General features: G+C 34.8%; 3 protein-coding genes and 1 long non-coding RNA gene across 14 annotated transcripts; 1 reads left to right on the forward strand and 3 right to left on the reverse strand.

Annotated features, from left to right (window-relative positions):
* Positions 1-49: 49 nt before the first annotated feature.
* On the reverse strand, positions 50-2338 carry LOC107274151 (odorant receptor 45b; the record flags this gene model as incomplete). The annotated part of the gene is given in 5 exon segments (XM_015752952.2): positions 50-205; positions 293-403; positions 521-620; positions 716-1001; positions 1070-2338. Coding segments are annotated over 5 exon segments (1107 nt in total), but the record flags the coding sequence as incomplete, so codon positions are not given.
* A 427-nt stretch (positions 2339-2765) lies between these two features.
* Positions 2766-7517, reverse strand: LOC107274150 (odorant receptor 24a). 4 transcript variants are annotated; one of them, XR_003061728.1, is made up of 7 exons: positions 5485-7516; positions 5124-5409; positions 4946-5045; positions 4723-4833; positions 4485-4640; positions 3231-3571; positions 2766-3144 (listed from the first exon to the last, which is right to left on the reverse strand). XR_003061728.1 is itself a non-coding variant. In XM_015752951.2 (6 exons), the coding sequence occupies exons 1-6, from the start codon at positions 5936-5938 to the stop codon at positions 4123-4125; spliced, it is 1158 nt and encodes a 385-aa protein (XP_015608437.1). In that variant the 5' UTR covers positions 5939-7517; the 3' UTR covers positions 2766-4122. The 4 variants fall into 4 exon arrangements, 2 of the variants coding, with proteins under 2 accessions (XP_015608437.1, XP_024947173.1); XM_015752951.2 differs by having other exon boundaries at positions 2766-4173; positions 5485-7517; XM_025091405.1 differs by having other exon boundaries at positions 2766-3571.
* Positions 7518-9520: 2003 nt separating this feature from the next.
* LOC107274141 lies at positions 9521-11540 on the reverse strand. Of its 4 annotated transcripts, none has more exons than XR_001539401.2 (4): positions 11408-11540; positions 10648-10750; positions 10456-10557; positions 9521-10369 (listed from the first exon to the last, which is right to left on the reverse strand). It is a non-coding gene; the product is annotated as an uncharacterized LOC107274141 (long non-coding RNA). The 4 variants fall into 4 exon arrangements; XR_001539400.2 differs by having other exon boundaries at positions 11382-11507; XR_001539402.2 differs by lacking the exon at positions 11408-11540 and adding an exon at positions 11026-11253.
* Positions 11391-21859, forward strand: LOC107274138 (probable multidrug resistance-associated protein lethal(2)03659). 5 transcript variants are annotated; one of them, XM_015752924.2, is made up of 12 exons: positions 11391-11733; positions 16213-16409; positions 16502-16753; positions 16859-17117; positions 17211-17385; positions 17854-18010; positions 18087-18289; positions 18381-19710; positions 19919-20133; positions 20219-21297; positions 21394-21504; positions 21585-21759. In XM_015752924.2, the coding sequence occupies exons 2-12, from the start codon at positions 16333-16335 to the stop codon at positions 21609-21611; spliced, it is 3885 nt and encodes a 1294-aa protein (XP_015608410.1). In that variant the 5' UTR covers positions 11391-11733; positions 16213-16332; the 3' UTR covers positions 21612-21759. The 5 variants fall into 5 exon arrangements, with proteins under 5 accessions (XP_015608410.1, XP_015608412.1, XP_015608414.1 ...); XM_015752926.2 differs by lacking the exon at positions 11391-11733 and adding an exon at positions 14901-15005; XM_015752928.2 differs by lacking the exon at positions 11391-11733 and adding an exon at positions 15153-15172.
* The last annotated feature ends 313 nt before the right edge of the window (positions 21860-22172 follow it).

Below are 22172 nucleotides of genomic sequence, written 5' to 3' on the forward strand. Positions count from 1 at the left end.
GGGGCTCCAAAGTGCTTCAATTCAAAGTTGTTCGCATTTTCAAACTCACATCCGTGAAACTTTGCAGGGAAAATGTATAAAAGTCTGCAGCTGTTAATACAAGTGGCACTTGCGCGCGTAGTATACAAAATGAAATAAGATTGACGTACATCGGTGACAAAACGTACCATTTGCAATTGTAAAATGCATCGCTCAACTTTAAGCTCTGAATAAAAATAAAAAATGTATAAATACCTTTGAATTTTTCGATTTATTAAAAGGCAATGGATCAAAATTATTTTTGGAAAATCACCTCAGTCATAAGGCGTTCTCCGATAAAAGAATAACCGAGAAGCTGCACAGTCACAGTAAAACCATAGAAGATAGAGGTTAATAATTGAGCAATGAGACCTGTGGCATAATTCTGAAATGTGAAATATTTGTTAGAATTTTCACAATCGGCTGTTTAGATGAAAATTATTACTTCGCTTCTGAACATCAAAACTAACTACTCTCTAAACAAAAAATGCTGAAATATTACCGTCAGAATATTATAAATAGCCAAACATACTACTAAAGTTGCGCCCACTAATTGTACGAGCAGAAAGTAAGCAAACGCGGTACGTAACTTTACCGAGAGACTGAAATATGTCCGTATATGGTACATTAATGATATGATATGTTAATTAATGATATGTTAATTAATGATATGTTAATTATTGATATGATAATTTACCTTATTATTCGAGAATGCCTGATGACCAAGTATCTTATTTGTTTAGGAAAACTAGGCAAGTCCCCGACAACATTTTCCACTTGATTCGCTAAGACGGACATCTGTCCACACAAATGTAGCGTCAGTGTCACCAATAGACAATCCGTGCCGGCATATCCACATGCGACTATAGGAACGAGTATTCCTTCGTAAGCGTATATAGTATAATACAATGGCAATTCCGTAATGTTGAAGAATATGCGGATGTGAACAGGCAGAACGTAAGCAGCTGATGAATTTCCTGTGACTAATTAAAATAATCAATGAAGCAAATGTTAAAGAAATTGATCCCAGTACTAAATCAATGATTCGTACAATTTCTGTATGACATTACATGGTCAATTAATGGTTGGGCGTAGTAAAGTATCGTTGAAAAGGTAGTTATTCCTATTGAGAATTTCACGAACGTCTTGGACAATTTGTTGTAGAATAAAAAAATAGATTTCCGCTCCTCTGTATCATATAAGTCTTTTACAAAATCATCCTTAATATCGAGCACTATTTCGTTGAGTATCCTCCTGTTCAATCTGAACAGGCCAATTTTACAACACACCAGCGTCATGACTATGCTTTCTGTTAAATTTTCAATTATATATTTAAAATCCGAGAAACGATGAATTAAATCCGCGTAAACTAAGCAAGTAGCACTTGATATAAGAAAGAAAAAGAAGGAAAAAATAAGATGACTTTCGTTAAAGGGCCAAATTCCTAAAAATTCCAGCACCCACTTGTTCCACGTTAACACTTTAATAGCATCTAGCATATCCATGCTGAATTCACGAACTTTCGAAATCACTCGAAACTACTTGATTGTAAAGTTGGCAACTTAAAATGTTCTTTACGATTGCCAGAGTTAAGATAAACAGTTGATGTATTGATAACGAACCGCAACCGAAAACACAATGCCAAATTTATACGTTACTGCTTAAGTGAAATTTTAGAAAGATTTAATTTCAGGTGCTACATTTTACGGTTCATGCACTTGTGTCACAGCTAAGATTCTATCCACTTGCAGGATCGTTGAAGACTCAAGGGAAAGTCTCCTACGACCCTCGAAGTAAACTATACCCGTATTCTGATTGGCTTAGATAGATACCCCTACTCAAAAGGGACGACCCATGTAATAAATCCAGTAAAAGAACCGCCTATAGCGGCAATGTTACTAAGTAATGAGAGGTTGTCTGAGACCAGGCAGCCTTATTGGAAACTTGACAGGTGTACATGCACTGTAACATTAATAATGATATACCTTTCAGCGACTCTGAGTTTCTTTACTCGTTGAACCGAATTGACCCCTCGGAGTGGCATTGCCCAGTTGAACTTTAATGATATTTTTTAGAATTTTTGTAATTTCCATATGCAGCCTTTCATGTCTACCCCCTAAATCATAGACATATAAGAATAAACCATGGAACTGGGCGGAGAAAGCGATAGTGCAACAAAAAGAGACAACGGCTTGTGGTCCGTCTCTATCTTTATCTAACCGCGCATGCGCGAATTCCAACTATACATAATAGACGCACTGAACGCAGAGTGATGCAATTTTTAAGTTATTGTGGCCATTGTGATTAAACGAGGACAGAAGGACCTCCTATGTTGCGTTCTCTTTTTATCCCGCTCTCGCAGCCAGTTAAGCGCCAACCTATCTCTTGCGTGATTTATTCCTATATGTCTATGATTTAAATAGAAAGAATGGATTTTTCGACAAAGGTAAAAGCATCTTGTGACGTATTTTCGAAACTTGATACAGATATCACATATCCGATAGCTAACCTTCGCCACCTTCGGTCGTTCACCCTTCGTCCATGCATCCACATGCCAGGTGGGTGGCAGTAAATTCTTGTTTCACCAAGAATTGATGAACCAGTATAACCTGGGAGTTGAGATTGAACCGTCTCCACAGCAACTTCGAACACTTCGACCTAAACTCAACAAAACAAAACATCCCAAGAGCATTGGCATAACTGTGCGAATCTATCCGAGAGCATAATTGCTTAGCAGGGTGGCAACTCGAAGGGAACCAGAAAGCATGAATCGACAAAATCACATCACAATGTATTTAAACGTTCTAATACTCATATTGACTTTCTAGGTATGAATTTGGATTCGACTAACATTAAAGTTTCATAATATTAGTCTATCAATCTTGGGCCGGGGTTTAACCTTAGATAGAACACCGCGTCTCATTTATGTAGTTTATTTATACCGTATGCCATCTTAGCCAATACCATTTTTTACCGAATTTACGTTTTTTTATTGGCATTCTTCACAGTCACAGTAGCTTTGTAATATGCAGTGACTTCATTCGTAAGCTACGGTCATATTAATTATACTGATCGTATCAACAAATTTCGTAGTATCGACATGTAACTCATTGACATTTTCATCACCTGCAAAATATAAATTACATTTATGAATTAGTCAACAATAAAAAAAAAATAAATCAATCACAATTTATATGTATTACGAAACTTACGCTCGTGAAGCTTTCGAAGGAATGTGTACAGGGTCCTGTAGCATTTAGTGTGAGTGGTGTTTGTGATCGTAACATACAAAATATTATGAATTTAACATCCATCGGTGGCAGAATGTACCAACGACAATTGTAAAATGCATAATACAACTTTTTGCTCTTGATAAAATAATTTAATCAAACGTGCAATAATTCATTATCAAAATTTCTCTAACGAAGGTTCGACAATTTACCTCACTGATAAGACACTCTCCGATGAAACAATAACCAAGAAGCTGTACAATGATAGTAAGAGCATAAAATATAAACATCACTAATTTACCACTTTGCCTTCTGCTATAATTCTGAAATAAATTGCGTATAGCAACATGTTACATCCGTATATCAAAGTCGTTATATGAACGTTATTTTTTTGTTATCAAGTGCATATAATAAATGAATAAAAATAAATTATTACCATAAGAATATTATATCCAGCCATACACATTATCAAAGTAACACCAAGTGTTTGTGTTAGTAAGAAATGAGTAAACGCGGAATGTAACTTCCTTGTATGTATTTTGATTGGCTTAGTGAAAGACACGTGATTCGATCGATCACCCCAAGACCTGATCATATTTTTTTCTGTTCAATAAATGAATAATCTACAAAAAGTTCTCGTCCAATTTGACTAACTGATGAGGCCTCCAGACAGTGGTCAGAATCGTGAATTTTTCATAAATATATCATATGGATGATAAATTGATAATAGGTACTTGAATGTGATCCTGGTTTTTTTCAATTTCTTGGATCGAAGTTGCACACTGACGAGAAACGATTCTTATAATGTTGAATGATATATTTTTGAAATATGTATGATCTATGAAATTATATATTGATAAATGATAATATTATTTTACACAAATTTTCGTAGCACTGACAAATATGCCATCGAGTTTTTCGCTACCTGAAAATACAAGACAAAAATAAGATATAATAAAAATTTGTTAATACAATGAAATCCCGATATTTTTTGTAACAATAGATTTACGGAATTCGTAAATTTTACGGGTTTCAAATTTTACGTTCAGCCCTTGAACTCCACACAGGTGCAAATTATCAATTCGCAACAGTCAGTATGGAATTTAAAGGTGCGTGACCAAGGTGTGGAATTTAGGAGTTAAAGTTACAGAAATCATAAATATAATTTTTAACAATAGATGTTGACTTTGATAATCATGACTGTAAATTTAGTGTTAAGATAAATTTGTTACTTACACGCGCAAAAGTACTTAAAGACAATGAATAGATTTTTCCAGCAGTTAGTACCAGCGGACGTTGAACAAATACCATACAAATCAAAAATAGTTCCAGCTGATAAGGTGGCCTGTTGTACCATGTAGAATTGTAAAAAGCATCTTGGATCTTTGTGCTCTAAAACAAAGTATTGAGAACTTACGACTAATAGGAGTAACGTCAAAAATTGCTGCAAAAAATAACTGACTGATGAAATTACTTCGTTAATGAGATATTCCCCGATTAAACAATAAGCAAAGAGTAACATGGATACCGAACAGGCATAGAAGATAAACGTTATTAGATGCACATTTTGTCCACTATCAGACATCTGAAACAACGCATTTCAAAGAAATGCAAACATTCTATTCTCCACTGTAGATATTATATATTATCGAAAAATGTTTAAATATATTTAATTTTAATACTCTAATGTAATTTACCGCTATAAGATTGTATCCAGCCAAACATAAAAGCAAACTCATTCCGACGAGTTGTTGAATTAAAATCTGATTGAATGCCGTATCTAAACTTTTCGAAATTCTGCAATGTACACATAAAAATTCAAATATATTGCGCAACAATAATCATAATGTATGACATAAGAAAAAATATAGTCACCTTATGAGTCGAAGATGCTTCATAACTATCACTCGGAATTCATTTTGAAAATTTTGCGGATTCATTGTTAAATTTCGCACTTGGTGTGACAAAACAGCTAATTGACCGCACAAGTGTAATACCAACGTAATTAATAAACAATCAGTTCCAATAAATCCAAAGGCTATGATTGGGACGTTTAGAATTTCAAAAGCGTACATGAAGACGTACATTTGAAAATTTGTAATTTCAAAGAATAATGTAATGCGATACGGCATAATATAACTGTGTGATGTATTTCCTAAATCTTTGGAAATGACGGCACGATGAAAACAATAAATAATTACAAAAAATTATTTTTCTCAATTGCATAATCTCTTACGTGATGTATCCACGATTACATGTCCAGTTAAAGGTCTCAAATAATACAGTACTGCCGCAATTAATGTTATCGGGATCCCAACTTTCATAAATTTTTGAGCTATTGCATTGTATTCCAAAAATAATGCTTTCTCTTCACTATCCTTATAAGACTCTTCTTTAAAGTCGTCATTTATGTCATTTGACATTTTACGTAATTCATTTTTATTAATTCTGTAAGCACTAATCTTTAAAAAGGTAAGAGTGATCACTAAATTCTCAGTCAGATTTGCGACTACATATTCTAAATTGTTTAAATACTTAAACAGTTCGACATACTCCAAACATGTGTGAATCATAAAATATATGTAATGAAATAAAAATAGTTTATTGCTATCATCTAATGGCCAGATACCCAAAAACGAAAACACCCATTTGTTCCAAGTTAATATATCAGCAGCTCCTGATATATCCATTTTAAATATTTAACTTTTGAATTTTATAAAGATTTTGATATTTTTGCTTTATCGGATTATAAATATTTTCTAAACTTTTTCACTGGTATCGCAAAGGTATATAATGGTTTAGGCTCGAAGGTTGAATTGAAACTGATGGTAATAACTTCGTTTAGCTTCGACGTCAACTTTAGGTTTGGTCATGTTTGACAAGTAGTCTAACGCGCAGCTCAATGGTATTTCCAGAACATAAATCAATTTTCTTATTCAATTATTGAATCCTATGCATGCTGTGAAGTTCGTTTGTCATTCTGGTTGGTCAACCAGAAATCAGAGACAATGCAAATGCATTGTCTGCTTTGCATGCAACTGCTTGGAAACTAAACAGATGTTGTAAATGGATAAATATACAATGGGGACTTTAGCTGTTATATTTTTATGTAAGGAAAAAATTATTAAAAATTACCCGAGTATACAGGGTGTCCCAGAACTAAATTCAAAACTTTAGAGGGGTAATAGAGGGAGTCGAGCTGAGTGACTTATGGAACATGTGGTCTCGGAAGCAACATTCGCAAGATACGAACGGTTAAAAAGTCGCGCTAGGCGCCGGCATGTAGGCAACCGTAACTTCGAGCACCCGTAGTAACGACAGGTTTTTGTAATAAAATTTTATATTGATACTTTCCTTTGAAATCCTTAAATTGTACAGCGTTACGATTCGCATCAGCAGTGGAACACGCTTATCAATCAGCTGCTAACCGATGTCCGGTGTGTAGTTGGTTGCCTATATGCCGGCGCCTAGCGCGACTCTAACCGTCCATATCTCGCGAATGCTGCTTTGGAGATCACATGTTCCATAGGACAATTTACACAGTTCAACCCCTTCTAATACCCCCTTCAATTTTTGCATTTAGTTCCGGGACACCCTGTATGTTATTTAATTCTCGCAATCTTTTTCTAATACGATCGTTTATCATCGGTCTGCATATCCCTTAAAGCCATAAAATAATATTTCCATTTATGAACATTTTGGTTTTGAACATTCAAACGAACACACTACTCTTTTATGTATTGTAACGTGGCGTTCGCAGGACGACCTGTTCCATAAGAATCATAGGGGGACGGAGAGTCGTGCCGCCGATATGATGCCCACAAGGACGAAGAATCACTGCGAGGGGAAGCCGGGGAGTGAAACCGGCCCAAGCTCTCGAGATCGGTTGGACTTGGGAGAGATCGAAACCGCCCGAAGAGGGTGCAGTGTATGTACATTGTACATACGTACATACCTGCCGGTGCATCATGGGACAGCGTGTGGAAGGCCAAGGCCGGTCACGTACCCTCGCGATAGAAGATTCAAGAAGAGCTCCGAAGAGTCAGGACGACGTCGGCGACTGCGTTTCGTTTAGAATTGCATAGAGTCGCGCGCGGTATTTGTGTTAGACTGTACATTCGATTTATTCGTAATATATCGCCAGATTATGCAAAATAGCCACTGTGTCGTTCCTTTAAAGCCCGACCGCTACGGGTAGAATTTGAAGTTTTCCCGCCCCCACGTTCCCTTCTAACATTTCAGGACAGGAGCTGGCAAGAACGGCCGGTCGAGAGGGTTTTTGGTGTTGACATGCTGCGTATTAGAAATTGAAAGGCTCCAGGAATCGAGCTGGTACTATGAGGCAGCTGGTGCCCAGGATTTAGCGAAGCATGGCACTGGGGCCACCCAGGTGACGGGATGAGCTGTTAGGCATAGGTCCGAGAAGGGCATACGTTACAGTATTAATTTCTACTAACGCAGCAGTGTTCTCTAAAAAATGACATGGAAACCAAATTTTTTTTTTGGCATCATGTCAGCCCTATTGTACCATTCAACTTTGTCCTTACCATATTTTACGTATCTATAGAAACAATAAAGATATTTGAGGTGCAAACGTTAGCTGACTTACCCTGCATATCATGTCTTTAAACGCTCAAATAATATGAGCTTTTAATGTAAAGCTGCACAAAGTCATTGACTAAATTGATCAAGAGAAAATGTTAATTTAAATCAGTTTCAGTTTGGTACATTGAGCACCTTGCTTGAGTAGCACTATTGGTTGAATATTCGAGTTTTCCGTGATTTTCAAAGCAAGTAAAGTTTCGAAAGTGTCGCACGATAAACTGAATAAGATTCACTTCTTGCTAAAAACAGCTAAATTGGTTTGGGCGAAAATTGTGACGTAAAGTTAATGAAGTTTAGAAAAGTTAAAATATATCGCATGTTCAAGTTAATTAGTATACAATAGTATAAATGGAAAGCAGATTAAGAATCGAATAATAAGAGAGTGAAATTCCCTCAGTACAGTATCTAGTTATCGAGTCTTATCAAAGTATCGCCTTATTATTCTCAATATTCTCGGCATCCAACTTCAAGAATGACTTCTTGATTTGAAATGTGAGTAGACGCAGAAGGCTGGCTGAGGCTGACTAATTGTAAGTAACTAATCACACTACGGCATTTTTTACCAAAGATTCAAGGACTGTCTCCAGAGCAATTTGAAAAGCACCTGGCACTTATTGTTAGATGCAAGTACTACAACGGAGACTGAGGAAACCTCGTTTAACACATATTAGAATTTAGAATGGTAAGTATATACCAAAGTATGGTATAGTAGACTGCTTATGCGGAAGCAGGTACAGTAGTTTCCGAATTTACCTTGTTATCTTCATACAACTCCAGATAACAAAACAAGCTCAATTCGAGTTCACAATCTCAAAACTATAAACTCACTGTATACCCAAGGTGCCTATACAACTCAGCTGCTGCTTTATGCTCATTGATGCTCATTCTTTGAGGACACACGCTTGTCCTTAATTGACTGCATTATGGCATCATGTGTTGAGTACGTTCAAGCCATCGACGCATAGTATGGACTATGAATAGACATAGGAAAAATTTTCAGCTGCAAGAAAAAGATAGCGACAGTTGGCAGCCAGTCCTGTCTCTATACATATAATCGGCAGCCGTAGTACGAAAGTATAAAGAATGTAGCCAAAAGGAACATTAGAAAAGGAGAGCGATTGGCCGCCACCTTATTCCCTCTTTGTTTATATGAACGGTCACTTTTTTAAAGGATTTGAAGTAGAGATGGTTTGGATTGGTTTGGATCTATCTTCCACAGCTCGTTACTAAATGTCGCGCGTTTTACGGATGCATCTAGGGCATATTCCGTAATTGAACCACGGTTACGGTTATTTCATTTCAGCCAATTAAATCTATTAATTTCGACTGCTGACAAAAATCAATTGATGTCATTGGCTGAAATTTAATAACCACACTGTGGTTCAAATACGGAATATACCCTAAAATGCATCAAAAAATTGTACTCAATTTGAAGTAAATTTGAGGGTGATACAACCACAAACTGAGAATTCAATTTGAGTTGAAATTGAGGGTCGATATTATTGACACACAAAGTGATCTCAAATTGACGTTAACTAGAAATTATAAGTTGTAGAGATCTTATGCTTGACTATCTAAGACTTTGTATAAAGTGGATATCAACTGTGCACTGATGTGACATTGAAAAAACTGTGCACAAAATATTTTATGCAAGGAACTATGTAAAATTTATTTTTACACTTGTTGCTATAGCATTTACAATCTTTCTTCTGCCAAAACAAAATAAGCTGTTTTGTCATCTTAATTATTGTATGTCAGTAATGTCTTTCTTCTTATCTTTTCTGTATTTCTAATATCCAGATATTTTCAATTCCTTGTATATGTACATTCTAATAATCTATTAAAGTGAAACTTCCCATTTTCTACTTAAATAATTTCTTCTGACAGATGATTGCGTCAGAAAAATCTTTGGTAGAAATCTTTTATTTCCAGTAAAAAATATATTGATTTGATTATCCGTAAGATACCTTAATCGTGGTAAATCCACAATATGCGTCTATAATTATGTAATTGTATTTGATTATAATGTTATATAGCTATTTTCTTCTTCAGAACATTAGAATGATAGCATAGTTTTAATGTACAAATAATATAGGATATGCTGTTGGAATTTTCACAATATTTGTTATCAAATACTTCTAAATAGAGTGAATACTCTACTTCAGTTACAAATATTCAACTATCTGTAAGCAATACTCTAAAAAAAATTGCTAAACATAAGTGTAATAGAGGATAGCTCACATTATAAAACATAATTTGAAAAACTATTCATTTAGAAAGAAAAATGACTGATATTTATCCTCGTGATACATAAAAATTATTTAATAAAAAATAAGTTGACTGTTTAAAATGACCATTGATAATTTGTTATTTTCATACCTATATAGATATCACAGGTAATTTGAGTAAAAAAAACAAGTACTTTTTTAACACTATTTACCCAGTTTGTGGTATAAGAGCTGAGGCTTCTCAATGTCTTGCTTTCAACGATTCGGAGTATATAATTTTTGCATTTGCTAGGACAATATATATGATGTAAGAAACATACTAATTATGCCTCTCAAAATGTTAATCATATGAAATGGAAAGCCATACAACTAACCTTAATGTAATAAGAAGCTACAACTCCATGGATTGATTATATCTTATTATGTTCTTGCAGTGTTCATCCATGATATACAACTATTTAAATTGTCATATAATTCTGTAAAGTAAAAAAATCTTCATGATCATTTATTATGAAATAAACACTAAATTTGCAGTTTCAGGATTTTATATATTTTGATCGATATACCATTCTCACATTGATTGATATACAACTATCACAACCAAACTACATCCTATAATTTCCACATCGTTTTTGCAAAAGGTGTGAATAACCACTTTGTAGTATATTCCTGTAAATTAAACAAATCCAGCATAATTATTTACTATAGATTAAAAAGCATGCTGCAGCAAAATAATTGTAATTTTTTATTGTATTTATTCAACTACTATATTCTGAACTATTTATCGTCTTTTAATCAAAATCTTAATAGTCTGCCCTACATATTGCATGTGATTTTCATTATATTCTTCTTTGAATCCAACTTTTTTTCATGACTCTGTCTATAGTCCTATTAAACTTCACAGATATATATTAGAGGTTTTAAGACTATTCTTTAGACCTAACCTTGACGCCATGCCCATCATTTAACGACTCACAAGTGTCACTAATAATTGTCAATTGGCAACTAATATTAAAACAACAATTTAAGAAAAGCTTTTCAAATACATTTTACAATTGAGACATGCAATACAACTCAATACAAATATATAGCATTCATTTCAACGAGACAAAGATCACAAAGATCAAAAAAGCCGTTAGAACTCTCATTAATGAAGTATATATAGTATATATTATATATATTATATACATTGGAAACTCGTAACAAAAGTTATATATGGACCTCACATAAATAGATTATAAACATATTAAGCGCCTTGAAAGGGAAAAAAAAAGCGTCGTAGAGTCGCGCAAGCGCCTACCATAACTAGATAAACTGTTACATTACTCGGTGCAAGTAGATTTGAGTTCCACTCTTCCATCAGTCAATTAAAGCCATAGTCCGAAGAACCAGTCATTGCCCGTTCGACTTGGTGGCGACTAACAATTGGGACGTCGAAGTAGTGACTCGATGATCCTCGTTACAACGGATTGTGCGAGACGTGAGAAATATTTATATACTGCCAAAGGAATCCAGTGCCCTTTTTTTATCGTTCTGTGCCAAGTAATCGATGCACGCAAGCACATGGTCTTGTTAGTGATTTTGTTTATAAGACAATGCGATTGAATGTCAATTACTGGGAATAAAATGGCGAAAGAATTATTAAGTACTAGGTATGTAAGACACGCAATATTTAACTAACAAACAAAATATACAATAAGAATTTTGTTTAATTTATCAAAAATATTTCAGTGGTATTTAATTTTAATTCATAATTTATTAACGTTAGAACTGTATTAGGGGTATAAGGATACTCCAGTAAATTTTTGGTTGAAAATTTTCAACCAATCGGTAAGAAAGGGCCCTGCTTTAAGGTACAAGGTAATGTAGCATTTTTTTCGACGGATTTGCATGCATTCTACCCTACATTAAATGCATCCAATTGCAGTAAACTATAAACAATATGCCTGCACATTTTTTTACTGCAATTGGAAGCGAATAAGAATGGTTGATAGATCGTGGAGTACAGTTTCAGCCCAGTATACAGCTCCCGTGACGGCTATGAAGGTATACAGTTCTAGCGTTAAACGTGCGTATATGATGCCTTTGAACATTCAGCATTAAGTTAGTTCTGCCGTCTACGTGAATTAAATTCATTTTTTTATATATGAAAGTCTTAATGTTCAGTTATATGTTAAAAAGTTTTACGCCTCTTTACCACTCATTTCAGAGAATAATTAAATATTAAAAATTGACATTTTTATATGGGATCTTATGGTCGGAGCAACCAGTGGCATTTGTTCGTTAATAATTAGTATACTCAGATCAAAGATAGCTGAAATATAAAAAGCATCTCGTGTTCGTTAAAGAAGAGTTACCGAACATCTCAAGGGATTATCACATTTTAATTGAGACAATGAGTTGAGAAGGAGCGGCTAACTTCGAATAGCGTCGCTTTGAACAGGGCGTAGAAGCTTTGACACAGTACATTATGCGATATAACTAACAGATGGATCAGGCCATGGATTTATACGAATTGAGTTTTAATTATGAACGTTATAATATATGCATAAAAGACAATGTTAAATTACATACTTTGCAACATATTGATCTGCCAAAGCTGCTACGTCGACAATACGAATGTAAATATTCTTAGTCGCTACGATCGGCACGTCGGCCTCCTTCGTATATCAAGCTTTTTTTTTCCGCCACAATATTCTGTACCCACTGCTTTCTCTTGCGAGTAATGAATCTCCCTTTTCCTTTGCCATATTCGACTCTCACATTATAATTCTCTTCAACAACTTATGTCATCTTCCTTCACATCAAAACATGAAATAAACATTACCTCCGCTGATATATGTCGGCAACCAAACGAGACGCCGCAAATGCCAAAGGTTTGCAATTCAGGACTCACACCGTTTTCACATTTTCAACGATCTTTAATAATCGCAATATGAACTGATTAGAGCGAGTATTAACAATCATGCTTTTGTAACAAAAGTCGGGATATTATAATTAGGTGAAGTTATTAAAATATTGCAATTATTTGTGCAACTAATTATTATAATATTCTAGGTGCTTAATTTTCAACAAATAGTCGTTAGGGCTCATGACCTCTACGTGGCAGCAGCACCACCTTAACGCCCAGATTTACTGTTTAAATTTAAATACCAGCTTAGCTAAGCTCATTCTAAGTTGGTTTATGCCGTTCGAGCTAACCAACCATGAGCGTGAAATTGTTGAATTCAACTAAACTTTCTGTTAAATTTAAATAATAAAACCGAAGCTATAAAATTATAAAATTATTCAAATAAGTAACTAGTTATTAATACGCCACTACAAGGAATCTTTGATCACACTGTAGTATTTTTCATCCTCATTCCATATTGAGTTTTCTCTTTGTTTTCCTCTTTTTTTCATCACTGCGGGTATCCACATTGTCTCAGCCGATTGAACTTCAATCTTGCAATGTGTAATCTGTAAGAGTCTTTATATAGAATTTCAAGTTTTAAAATGCACAATAATTATTCTCCAACCAACTGTTACTATCAAATAGTCCTTGAGTTACTCATTTTACTCAGCCCAGTAAAGATAATATTTTAAGTAACGTATATATTACACATAAGATAGATGTAAGCTATTCCTATTCAGATATATCACGTTTACGTACTTGATTAGGAATTAATGTCTTACATGTACTTTACATGTAATATATATGTATATATTACTTAAAACGTTGTATTAACTGGGTTGAAGTTTTCACACTCATATACATAACCTCATATAACACCGTTATCATATTGACTTTATAATTAAGGAAAAAAATATTTTAAAAATAGTGACTTTATAACAATGAGTGGGAAATTACACCAACATGTTCGTTATATGTAATACTGTGTTTGCTGGGATTGTTATAAATCGTATACAACGAGCAGATATAAAATTCAATGCGTACGCATTGAAATGATGTCAATTGGCTGTTACTCAGGTTGCCATTAGTAATTCAATACATGTGTTCTCACAAATGAGAGTATTAGCCGCAGGCGTTCATTCTTTTAATATGATTTAAATTCAGTCCGAGTCAATGGGCGACTTATATCGGGGCTCACGTGTATATATAGATATGTATGTATATACCTTCACGCAACATAGTGCTAAGGCAAGTGAAACTTGTTATTAACCGAGTTGTGCATTTGCTAGAATAGTGATTGTAATCGCTGAGAAAACCGCACTCATCTCAACGACGCTAACGTTGAAAGAATTATAAAACATCGTAGGAAACATGAGTTATTACATGTACTGCCAAGCGGATACTATTACTAGTATTAAATAGGAGAACGATTATTCTAAACTTGTCAAGGTTATGGTATTGAATTTCAAATTTGATCGGAGTTGCGAATTATTTAGATTTTAGAGAGCTGCGCGCGTCTATACCATTTAAACAGTTGATTTGTGAGTAAAATATGAAGAGTAGAGAACTCTTTTACATTTTAATTCTGAAAAAGAAGGCCCCTTGAAAACGTATTTTACTTGGTGTACTAAAAATCGATAAATTAAATATGTATATCCTTTGGTTGTAAAAATCCGAAAAAAAATGTGCAAGACATAATTTGAATGGTTTCGAAAGGTGAATATGATGTAATGAGCATTTTTTTTAAGTCGTCGATCAGATTTATCAAGGGCGTAAATGTTGCAAAACCGTGTACTTTTCGTTTAACCCCAGAAGGATAATCTACGTAAATTTTACTCTCAAGTCAGAAATATTTTTAACACGTTAAGCGCGCTAAGGCAATGAGACTATACTTTCCGTTTGGACCGCGTCAGTCGCCGGTGCCTGGCAGTATACAATTCCGCCAGCATATCGGCAAGATCGGATATCGCAGACTAAACAAAAGGGAAGACAAAAGGTGGCGTTCAACGTGATAACGTAGTCTAGAAAACGGTAATTTTTGTAGGGTTAATAAGATTAGAGAAGTAATTAAAAGTAATTCAACGATGTGTGATATCATTCGGTATTTTATTCGGTATTTTAATCGCAAATTCTTACAATATCGCACTTAAATTATTGGAAGTGACTCAAGTCAATTGCTTAGTTTTCAGAGAAACAAGGTAATTCGTGCTTGTAAACAAACGTGTGTCACTCGACGAAAGATAGAATCGATACGATTCTTATTTATCGTGGAAGTAGAAAGTGTTTGAGGGAAAAAGTAAATTTGTACGAAATTTACTAATCACAACTTTCCATCTCTTCCTATGTATTTTGATTTATTTGAAAGTTTTCATAGACCGGTGGCGTCGATCAGTGAATTATCAGACAGTAACATTCGTTTACCCTCGCGGTAACTTCAGATGTCCGATCGGATCTAGATTTTTGAAAATTGACAAACGATACTAATTTTTTAAATTGTCCACGTGCACGTTTTGGTTCGACGGTTCGTTCGCACTTAAGGACTCCACTTCTTTGCACGATCCATACGGTGGCTTTTAAAAACATTTGATGTGCTACCTGTGATTAATTGACTCCCATTAATTTTGCAGTTCGGATAGTATATTATTATTTCATATAAATGTGCATATCGGGCAGATGACTCTCATATATTTAAAGCAATATAAACAAGATAGTAGGTACTGGTAAAACAAATTTACTGTGTTATCTGTCTGCGACATTTTTTCTTATATAATCTAATGCATCGGTATTGCGTTATAATACGTTACGTTATACGTGCTATCATTGGCTCTCCTGTTTCATACTCATCCCCATAAACTCCATACCGTTATTTCTCTTAATATCTAATACTTCCTAAAAAGCATTGCCTTCCTTTTCTTAAATCTTTACTTTTCTACCTGATCCTTATCCTTCGTATTTATATGGCGAACTTCCTACCATTGTCGATAAATATAACAGCGAACCCCCTAACCTGTAATTTAGTTAGAAAACTGAATCTTATACGAGCAACACGTCTCATAAGTATACTTCTTCTTGTAATTTGAACCTTGATTTTTATTCTACGGAAATCTACTGATTATTTCTGAGACCCGATAAGAAATATAAATGTTGGACGACATAAGTCTCTTTGGAGGCGGATCGTAACAGTTAGCGCAAATGAATTTTACGTGAATACTCATCACAGTACTCAAATATATTTCAGAAAGGACCATGTATAAGACAACTTAAGAATAATGCCAGTGAGTGATGTGGAAGCGGAGAAGATCGCTGAGCATCTGTATGTGAATAATAAGTGAAAAGATACAAAAGGAGTACTGCCATTATGGAAAAAAATCAAAAGAAAAATACGCCCGAGAATCCTCGGAAAAATGCAAATCCTATTTCTGTTATTACTTTCGCGTAAGTCTCTTTTTTTTTTACTATTCATATGACGTGTTTCGGTTATGTTTAGCTTGCACAATACAATGCTGTTTTTCTTACATAATGCACAGTTGGATCCTGAAGACGTTCATTTTGGGCTACCAGCGAGACTTGGAAATGTCTGACTTGCATACACCACTCGATGAACATTCCAGTAGCCAGTTGGGCGAGAGAATTGTACAGATTTGGGAGGAAGAGGAGAAACAATGCGCGGCTAAGAAAAATGGCTCTCATCCGAGCTTATTGCGTGTATTGATGAAACAATTCGGTCCGAAAATTATGCTGTATGGTGTAATGGAGGCTGTGCTGGAACTTCTGATTAAGTATAAAGAACGAAAAAGAAAAGTCTAATATACATATGTGTTTCTTGACACAATACATCAAAACCTTGTATTATAATCTAAATAATATATGTGCATATCTATTAGGATTCCACAACCGTTGGCACTTGGGAGACTCTTACACTGCTTTACCCAAGACCGGAACACGAATGGTGTTGAAAATGAAGCGTACATTTGGGCCGGAGTAATGGCTACTTTTGGTTTGCTCAATTGTTTCGTATCGCATTCATCCCTACAAGGTATAATGCATATGGGAATGAAGATTAGGATTGCCTGCAGTACGTTAGCATACAGAAAAATTTTGAGGCTGTCTAAAATTTCACTTGTCGAGACTACGGTTGGGCAGGTAAGATATTTGGAGGAATGGAGTTTAATTCAAAATTTGGTGGTATTTAATTTATGTAAGAAAATTATATAAAAAACATTATTGGTGTTTTAGGTGGTCAATCTTCTCAGTAATGATGTCAATAGGCTCGACTATGCCGTATATTTTTTCCATTACATTTGGTTAGGTCCACTTCAAAGCTTAGTGATAACATATTTCATATATCAAGAAGTTGGATGGTCTGCGGTAGCTGGCATGTGTACTTTGTTAATTTTTGTACCTCTACAAGGTGAGTGAAGGATTGTTAATATTTTTAAGCTACGTGAAGTTTCTCTTATACATGGGTATAGGTATCTCTTATACATAGGTGAAGTTCATCTTATACAGGGTGTCCCACGACTTTTTCTCCAACGGGCACTGGCATATTCTTCGTTGAAAATAGAACAAATAAATATTAAAAATTTAGAAATATCATCATTTAAGTAAGTTCCAATCATCACCAAAAGAAAACAATAGCAGTAGAAAAGGAAAGTGGCGGGCGTTTCCTTCTGTGAACACATTAACTCAAGTACATGATGACATGATTAACGAGACATGATGATATTTCTAAATTATTAATATTTATTTTCTCGAGAACGCTGCAACCGATTTCATTCGGACAAATTGCATTTTGTTCTATTTTCAACGGAGAATATGCCAGTGCCCGTTGGGGAATAAGTCGTTGGACACCCTGTATATATTTATATAACATTCTTAGGATACCTAGGGAAAAAAACATCAGAATTAACACTGATGTGTGCCTTACGCACGGACGAGAGACTGAGATTGATGAATGAAATTATTAATGGGGTGCAGGTCATCAAGATGTATACATGGGAAAAGCCATTTTCGTATCTGGTTGCAAAGGCACGAAGGTACGTTATCGAGAACGTTAAATTGGACAATTTTCACACACGATAACTAATAATATGATATTTACAAATATTTCAGAAAAGAAGTGAACGCTATACAAAAAAATGCTATTGTACAGGGTACTACTTTGTCATTTGACATGTATGTCCCACGTCTTGGACTTTTCGTAACCATTTTGATTTACATACTTCAAGGCGAAAATATTACAGCTGAGAAAGTCTTTATGATAACTGCATTTTATGATGTTCTTCGTATGAGCATGACTATTGCATTTCCACTAAGTAAGTATTGCGAAGTTGATATGAAAGTCTAACAGGATTACAGCTGTCTGTTATCTATTGCATAAATAACACGAAAAACATCATTTTGTAGGTATTAATCAAATTGCTGAGTCACTAATATCAATACGACGTCTAGAAAAATTCTTGCTTCACAAAGAGGTGGAGAAACATGTTGTGACTGATTACGAATATAAACCTAAGCAATTTCTGGCGTCACCAGTTGCCATATCTCTTACAAACGCTACAGCCAAGTGGATTACTGATATTAAGGATGATACACTGACTAATATTAATCTAACTGCAAAACCTGGTCAATTAATAGCTATAATAGGCCAAGTAGGAGCGGGCAAGAGTAGCCTTCTTCAAGTTCTACTTCGCGAGCTACCCCTTCAAAGTGGAACTATAGAAACTTATGGAAAAATCGCATACTCTAGCCAGGAGCCATGGCTATTTGCCTCCTCAGTTCGACAGAACATTTTGTTCGATCGTCCAATGGATAAAGTGCGTTATGATAATGTAATAGATGTTTGCCAACTAAAAAGAGACCTAACTTTGTTTCCTTATGGTGATAAAACAATTGTGAGTGAACGCGGTATCAGTTTGAGTGGTGGCCAACGTGCTAGAATCAATTTAGCTCGAGCTGTGTATGCTGAGGCTGATATATATCTGCTGGATGATCCACTTTCTGCGGTCGATGCTCATGTGGGAAAACACATCTTTGAACAGTGCATAGATGGATACTTGAAAGGAAAAACTAGAATTCTGGTGACGCATCAATTTCAATATCTGAAGAACGTCGAGCGTATCATAATTATGAACAATGGTGCTATACAGGCTGATGGTAGCTTTGACGAATTACAAGCATCTGGATTGGATTTGACTAAATATCTGGAATGTGTCGAAGAAGTTCAGGATGAAGTTGAAAATACGCGAAGGAACAGTAAACAATCCTTGTCTTTGAGTATCAGATCAGAAGAGGCTCTACAGGATGATCCTGTTGAGGTTGCAGAGTCTAGAACTATTGGACGCATTACTGGAACAGTTTATGTATCCTACTTCAGAGCAGCTGGAAACACGTGCCTTGTATTGTCTATGTTTGTTATTTGTATACTTAATCAAACTATTGCTAGCGGCGGAGATTACTTCATCGCGTATTGGGTTAACGTTGAGGAAGCATTCGTGAATCATACGAATGGGACTACGAAAACAGAATGGCAATCGTTTCTTTCCCGAGACTGGTGCATTTACTTATACAGTGGTTTTACTGTAGCTACTATAATATTGACATTTTTAAGAACTTTCGCCTTTTTTGGAGTTTGTATGAGATCTTCAAGAAAATTACATGCTGATATGTTCTATAGTATCATCCGTGCTACTATGCGATTTTTCAATTCCAATACATCAGGAAGGATTTTAAATAGGTAACTGACCCCATAAGCAGATAGACATACACTTGCGTACAAAAATTTTATAAATTTAATTATCCATTAAATAAGATAATTAAAAGTAAATTCGAAAACTTTCTAAAGGATTGAAAAACAGTTTTTATCAACTGTTTGACTATATACATTGGTAACAAGAAATGGTACTTCCATACTTATATACACATATTTGTTTTCATTTATACAGATTCTCCAAAGACATGGAAGCTGTGGACGTAAGATTGCCTATGGGTATGATCGACGTTATACAAGTTAGTCTACTGGTAATTGCTGTGATCATTATAGTTGCCTCTGTAAATCCATGGTTGATGATTCCCACAGCCTGTGCAGGATTAATATATTATCTATTAGCAATATTTTACATTAGTACCAGTCGTAGCGTGAAACGTTTAGAGGGCATAAGTAAGTTTAAAAATAACACCTCAACACATTTGCAACATTCTCTGTACTAATTTTAGATAACGATTAAAATTCAATTTCCTTACAGCTAGATCTCCAGTGTTTGGTCACATCAGTGCAACTCTTCAAGGTTTAGCAACTATCAGATCATTCGATGCTGAAAACACATTAATATCTGAATTCGATAGCCATCAAGATCTTCACTCTTCTTCCTGGTTCATCTCTATATCTGGTTCAAGAGCCTTTGCGTTTTATCTTGATATAGCTTGTCTATTTTATACTACCACAATCACCTTCAGTTTAGTACTGCTTAGTAGTTCCATATATGTGGGTAACCTGGGTTTGGTAATCAGCCAGTGTATCGGACTCACAGGAATATTACAATGGGGCATACGTCAAGTAGCTGTAGTGGAGAACCAAATGACGTCCACTGAAAGGATCCTGGAATATTGTAAATTAGAGCAAGAACCACCATTAGAGAGTACACCTGATAATAAGCCAAATGAGAATTGGCCAACGGAAGGACGTGTGCAATTTAAAAACTTGTACCTCACATATATTCCTGAAGATCCTCCAGTGCTGAGAAATTTAAATTTTATAATAATGCCACGTGAGAAGATAGGAATCGTTGGTAGAACTGGTGCTGGAAAATCATCTTTAATTGCCGCTCTATTTCGATTAGCACCTATCGAAGGAGACATTTTGATTGACAATGTGTCAGCAAAATCTTTGGGATTGCACGATCTTCGTTCAAAGATTAGTATTATTCCACAAGAGCCTGTGCTTTTCTCAGGAACAGTACGAAGAAATTTGGATCCTTTCGATGAGTATTCGGATGATTTACTTTGGCAGGCTCTTGAAGAGGTTGAACTGAAGGAAATTGTGAACGAATTGGCAGCTGGTTTGAATACAAAATTACAAGAAGGTGGTTCGAATTTCAGTGTGGGGCAGCGGCAGTTACTTTGTTTAGCTAGAGCCATTGTTAGGAATAATAAAATTTTGGTGCTTGATGAAGCTACAGCTAACGTAGATCCACGGACTGATTTTCTTATTCAAAAAACCATTAGAAGAAAATTTGAAAATTGTACAGTACTTACGATAGCACATAGACTGAATACGGTTATGGATAGCAGTAAGATTCTGGTTATGGATGCAGGAACCATGGTGGTAAGTTTATTTAAATAATTTGTTTATTCGTCCAATTATACATAGTCAGATTTGTTTCGTAACTAATTTTAATATATTAACGTTTTACCATTTTAGGAATTCGATCATCCATTCACTTTGTTGCAAAATAAACATAGTTTGTTCTATAATATGGTTCAACAAGTTGGACACGCAGTGGCTGAAACTCTCACAAAAATAGCAGAAGATGTTAGTATATGAAATCTAAGAAATTAAACTTATTTTCATTTATGTACATATTTTTATCATGTTTAAATATTCCATTTCAGAGTTATCATTTAAGGAAATGTCAATAATATTCGAAGATGCGTATGAAGTATGAATAATTTTCAACAAATGGATTGTGATGAGTTGAAAGAGCTTCCAGGAGCAGCGAACATAATGATAGTCATATATCTTATATGATTTTACTATTTTTTTCCATGCTAGTGAATTACTTATACCTACAAAACAAATACAGAAAATTATTTTCATCAGTGTTAGCCTTTTCTATAAATAATCCTTAAATAAATTGCTATCAGTGTAAACTTAGCAAATGAATTCATGCGTGATTTTCTTTATTTTAATTATCATTTATTATACACTTTTACAATATCCACTACGTCAGTCGTACAACTGTACATTGTTATTCCTTATCCGTTAACGAACAACCGACAGTAAACTATACCTTGACGGTAGTTTAAAGATCTTCAAAAAGTTGAAAAAATTTCGGAAATTTGCAATACATGTACAGAAGAAAGTATTCAATCCAAAATATTTTCTTTTACATCTAACAACATAATTGTCAATTATAATTATATTGTCCGTAGGCAATAGTAATACTTTACAAGAATATACCATGCGTGCACTCGGTAGCT

This window comes from Cephus cinctus, unplaced genomic scaffold, assembly GCF_000341935.2.
Source record: "Cephus cinctus unplaced genomic scaffold, Ccin1 Ccin1_scaffold2412, whole genome shotgun sequence".
Classification (NCBI taxonomy): Eukaryota; Metazoa; Arthropoda; class Insecta; order Hymenoptera; family Cephidae; genus Cephus; species Cephus cinctus.

Bases quoted from the DNA above. Each gene is read 5' to 3' on its own strand.
- LOC107274138 (XM_015752924.2), top strand. From the start codon at position 16,333: ATGGAAAAAAATCAAAAGAAAAATACGCCCGAGAATCCTCGGAAAAAT. The intron at 16,754-16,858 runs GTATAAAGAACG...CATATCTATTAG, and splicing joins GTGCTGGAACTTCTGATTAA to GATTCCACAACCGTTGGCAC. The intron at 20,134-20,218 runs GTAAGTTTAAAA...ATTTCCTTACAG, and splicing joins GAAACGTTTAGAGGGCATAA to CTAGATCTCCAGTGTTTGGT.
- LOC107274150 (XM_025091405.1), bottom strand. From the start codon at position 5,938: ATGGATATATCAGGAGCTGCTGATATATTAACTTGGAACAAATGGGTG. The intron at 4,834-4,945 runs GTAAATTACATT...GCGTTGTTTCAG, and splicing joins CTGGATACAATCTTATAGCG to ATGTCTGATAGTGGACAAAA. The intron at 4,641-4,722 runs GTAATTTCATCA...ACTTTGTTTTAG, and splicing joins GGGAATATCTCATTAACGAA to AGCACAAAGATCCAAGATGC.